Source organism: Apaloderma vittatum, unplaced genomic scaffold (genome assembly GCF_000703405.1).
Source record: "Apaloderma vittatum isolate BGI_N311 unplaced genomic scaffold, ASM70340v1 scaffold23592, whole genome shotgun sequence".
NCBI classification, from domain to species: Eukaryota; Metazoa; Chordata; class Aves; order Trogoniformes; family Trogonidae; genus Apaloderma; species Apaloderma vittatum.
Window position 1 is genome coordinate 1,235 of NW_009705569.1, and position 4,725 is coordinate 5,959.

At 52.2% G+C, this 4,725-nt stretch overlaps 1 protein-coding gene across 1 annotated transcript; it reads left to right on the forward strand.

Moving 5' to 3' along the window:
* The first annotated feature begins 964 nt into the window (after positions 1-964).
* Positions 965-3,247, forward strand: PLAGL2 (pleiomorphic adenoma gene-like 2). Its single transcript, XM_009865485.1, has 2 exons — positions 965-1,227; positions 2,035-3,247. The coding sequence occupies exons 1-2, from the start codon at positions 965-967 to the stop codon at positions 3,245-3,247; spliced, it is 1,476 nt and encodes a 491-aa protein (XP_009863787.1).
* The last annotated feature ends 1,478 nt before the right edge of the window (positions 3,248-4,725 follow it).

The following is a 4,725-nucleotide window of genomic DNA, read 5'->3' on the forward strand; positions in this document are numbered from 1 at the left end:
CCTGCTGAGAGAGATTAATGAAGATTTTTGTCAACATGAAAGCCAGCTGAGCATACAGGAGGTGTATTTTGTGGAACAGGAACCACTTTGAGCTCCCATTATCAGTGGATGAGAGTGTAAAAGAAAAAAAAAATCTGTTAAAAATTGCTCATCACTGTGGAAAACTTGCTAATCCAGAGAGGTGGAATCTGCCCCACAGTTGAAGAGTGAAAATACGATGACTAATCACAGCCTGAAGAGAAGCAGTATCTGTTGCCTTCCTGAAAAAGGTGTGATGCTGCTGCTAACAGCAAGTTTTCTTCCCCAGCCCTGTAGACCCATGTGTGGTAATTCAGACTGGTTTGCTAGGAGATGGTCTTATGAGTGCACCAGGTTGTAGCAGAGTGGATGAAAAGAATACAAAAGAACCGTAGTTTCTCTGAGAAGCTCTAGAAGGGAATTCCACGCGAGCAAAGGTCAAGAGTAGGTGAGGATAGACTGTGAAGAACGTGAGAAAAGGGGATGAGAAGCAATCCACTGAACACACAGGGAAAGGTGAGGTATTCAGAGCTACAAAGAGACACCTATCTACAGTATTTCAGGAGAAAGGGCACACAACAGGAAACACTGGCTCTTAATAGTTGCAAAAATGCAACTCAGAAAAAGTTTAACTTCGTTTCATTTGGGTAATGGGTTAAGGGGGAAAAGAATGGAACAGATTCTGGAGACGGGCGTTTCCGACGTCTGAACACGTGTTTTTCCGTGTTTGTAGAAGTGGTTGAATGCTCACACGTGTTTGTGTGCACAGGGGGAAGGCACTGTGGCTTAACACCGACACTTCTGTGCTTTCAGATGAAGGTATTTCACTGTTAAAGCTGTTTGGTCACGGAGGATTCCACCTGAAAACTGCACTGCAACACCACCACGGCAAGACGCCCGCAGGCTCGAGTTCTGCTTGACATGGCCATGTTCTACTAGACCTGCCATGACGGCATTTTTTCCCAGTGTTCCCAACTGGATTCAAGATGCAAAGCAGGAGGAGGAAGAGACAGGCTGGAAATTAGTCCCCAGACCAAGAGGTGAAGAGACCGAAAGTCAGGGAAAATGCCAATGTGAAATATCGGAGACGTCCTTCACCAATGTGGACAAGCTGAGAACTCACGCACTCTCTCACGCGGAGCAGAGGCCGTACAACTGCCCTCAGCTGCACTGCGGCAAGGCCTTCGCCTCCAAGTACAAGCTCTATAGGTAGGTCACTGCCAGAAGAGAGGGGAAAACCCCTCCAGTGTGTTTTCTCACTCTAATTTCTGAGAAGGTGGAGGAGGGGGAATGCCCTTGATACCTTGCAAAGCCCTCGAGTCCTGGCCTTTACCGTACTTGGCATCTCTTTAAGCGCCTCCCAGAGAACCTCGGGTAGCACTGCACCCTGAGCGCGGGCTGCTTTCTCTTTTACTAAGGAGGACGTCAAAGCAGAAAGTTCGCAGATTGAAAAACAAAACGAAGAGCAGGAATAGCGTTCACATTTCACAAGCCCTGCCTCTAATCTGTGGCAGCCATTGGTCTAGCTTGAAGCAGTAGAGTTCCCGTTTATATACTGAAATACAGCGCAGAATAATTAACCCGTGCGGTCGCTAGAAACTTGGAACTAGATGAACCAGTGTCAGAGAGTGTAAGGTACCGAGGTGAAATCCACCTGCAGTGGCTGTCAGCGCATCGCCCTGCTGCCTACTGATGAAGTGAAGCCGTCTTACCAGCAGACAAGTGTTTCCTGTTACAAACTGCCAAGGTTTTCTTGGTCATTTCCCCCTTTGGTAGCTTCAGCAGAGAGAACAGGAGCCGAGTAGATGACTGAAGGGCACCTGTGTGGAGGTGATGCGTTCTGGGGAGGATGGGTGCCACCGGGATGGGCTCTGCCGCTCGCATCGTGTAGCAGCGGTAAAAGCCACTGGGGATTTCTGTGGCATAAAGTGTAGAACGCCCAGAGGAGAGAAGTAGTGCTTGTTTTTACTGAGGGGTTGGATGCTGGTCTAAACTTTCCCGCTTTTCTTCCAAAAGGCATATGGCCACGCACTCTGCTCAGAAGCCCCATCAGTGTATGTACTGCGAGAAGATGTTTCACCGCAAAGATCACCTTCGCAACCACCTGCAGACCCACGACCCCAACAAGGAGGCCCTCCACTGTCCCGAGTGTGGCAAGAACTACAACACAAAGCTGGGCTTCAGGCGACACCTGGCCATGCACGCGGCCGCCAGCGGCGACCTCAGCTGCAAGGTTTGCCTCCAGACGTTCGAAAGCACCCAGGTCCTGCTGGAGCACCTCAAAGCTCACTCGAGACGGGCGTCTGGTGGAGCGAAGGAGAAGAAGCACCCGTGTGACCACTGCGACAGGCGCTTTTACACCCGGAAGGACGTGCGGAGACACTTGGTGGTGCACACGGGGCGGAAGGACTTTTTGTGCCAGTACTGTGCACAGAGGTTTGGCCGGAAAGATCACCTGACCAGGCACATGAAGAAAAGCCACTCCCAGGAGCTGCTGAAGATCAAGACGGAGCCGGTTGACATGCTGGGCCTCCTAAGCTGCAGCTCCTCTGTGGCGGTGAAAGAAGAGCTGAGTCCTGTCCTGTGCATGGCCTCCAGAGACATGATCGGTGGTAAGAGCTTCCCTGGCGTGTTGCCTGTGGGCATGTACAGCACGCACCTCCAAACCGTGCCGAGCTCAGGGATGCCCCATTCTTTGGTTCCTAATTCTAGAATGAGCTATCCTCTGGAGTCGTCTTCTCCCATCTCCTCCCCACCGCAACCTCCTCCAAAGTATCAGCTTGGATCTACCTCATATTTGCCTGAAAAACTACCCAAAGTAGAGGTGGACAGCTTCTTGTCAGACTTCCCTGGCAGCCTGTCTCTCTCATCTGGTGAGCCTCAGTCCTCTTCGCCTCAGCCACCCGCCCTGGATGAGGCTTTGCTTTCCAAGAGCCCTGCTAACCTTTCAGAGGCTCTCTGTGCTGCTAACATGGACTTCTCTCATCTTCTCGGCTTCCTCCCCCTAAATCTTCCTCCTTGCAATCCGCCCGTGTCGTCGGGGGGATTGGTCATGGGCTACTCGCAGGGGGAGACGCAGCCACTGCTTACCACTTTGCAACACCAACCTCAAGAATCTCCCGGAGCTGGGGCCTCGCTGAACTTTGGGCCCCTTCATTCGTTACCCCCTGTCTTCACCTCCAGCTTGAGCACAACCACGCTGCCACGTTTCCACCAGGCGTTCCAGTAAGCTGGGAATGGCACTGGAGAACAGATCTTCCAGTCACCCTTCTGCGGAGAGCCTTAAAAACGCACAACTCTCACTTCCCGTTGGGGTGCGAAAGCTTTGCCAAGCTGTTTCAGACAGGAGGTTTCTGATCTCTGAAGGGAGCACTTGTAGACTGGAATAGCAGATATCCCCGGGCAAGTCCCAGTCCTGTACAGCAAAAAGATTTTGGCTAATAGACTGGATATATTTTATCTAATTTTTAATCTGTGAATCAGGAGCCGCGCTTAGCACTGACCTTCCCCGAGATGCCGGAGCTATGTTCCTCTTTGGGAAGGGACCGTCCCTGAGAAGGAGCCGAGACTCTTTCATCTCAGTCTAAACTTTCGAAGAGTCCAGCTTCCATTTCATGTTACGACACTGCAACCCTGGCCAAACAGCCAACACCTCCGCGTGGAGAAGGAGAAGTCAGGACACCAGCTCTGTATGAAGCCAACGGGGAAGAGGCTGTCCTTCCCCACTACCTCTCAGCCCCTCACCTAGCGCAGCTTACTCCACCGAGCACAGCTTACTCCACACCAGTGTTAAGCCACAAGACTGTTTCCGTAGCGATTTCGGAGACATCACCTCATTCTTCTTGGCGGAGCCGTTAGGTTAAACTCATCGCAACGATCATTGTTTACACGACACAGCTCTGTTCCCGCCGTTACAAAAGTAGGAGGCACCAGAACGTGCCGGTTTGGTATCTGGTGTAGCTAGAACACTGTTTACACGATGAAGTCAGGTTGCACTGATTTCTCTTCACTTATCATGTTCTTCCCCCATGGGGAAATACTCTGCTTTTTGGACCACTTCAGCCTCTGCCACTGCAGGCAGCAGCTTCCCGCGTTTTCTCTCTGGCTGTCCCCGAGCCGAGGGGACAGAGCAGCTCTCACAGCTTCGCTGGGTTTGGCGGGGAGTGGACGGAGCCCTTGTAAGCATCTCCCCCAGGAAAAACCGATCGCGCACCTGCCCTGAAAACCAAAGCGTGTGAAAAAGTGAGGTTGGGAGCGTGGGGCCGGCAGCGCTTGGCACTGTCCTACGGGGCAGGGATGAGAACAGGCTGTGGCCCCTGCTTCCCTTGAGATGAGGAACAGAGCACGAGTTTCTAGTTTGTTTTTTTTGCCACAACAGTTCAGTGAGGTCAGTGCCCTTTCTGGCTTACCCGTGAAGCAGTTTCAAGGGGTGTACTTGCCCCTCAGTTCTACCTGAGGTGATAACATCCAGCAATCAGGAGAAATGATCACTCCCAGCTTCACGTAAGCTCCATCAGCACGTGAAGCGTTTCCCCCAACACTAATAGTCCTGAGAAACGCCGGGGGTTTGGGCCCGCGGTCACCATGTCACCTGGGATTTGGTTCCACCGGCCTTGTTCTCTCCTTGAGCCTAAAGCCCCGCTTCCCTTGCTCCTTGCCCCGCATCTTCAAGTCTTCCGATGACTGTGTGCCCGCCGCGGGCCGAGG

What these genes read in the sequence shown, in the direction of transcription:
- PLAGL2 (XM_009865485.1), top strand. Translation starts at nt 965, where the DNA reads ATGACGGCATTTTTTCCCAGTGTTCCCAACTGGATTCAAGATGCAAAG. An exon ending in TCCAAGTACAAGCTCTATAG is followed by an intron (nt 1,228 to 2,034) that starts GTAGGTCACTGC and finishes TTCTTCCAAAAG; the next exon opens with GCATATGGCCACGCACTCTG.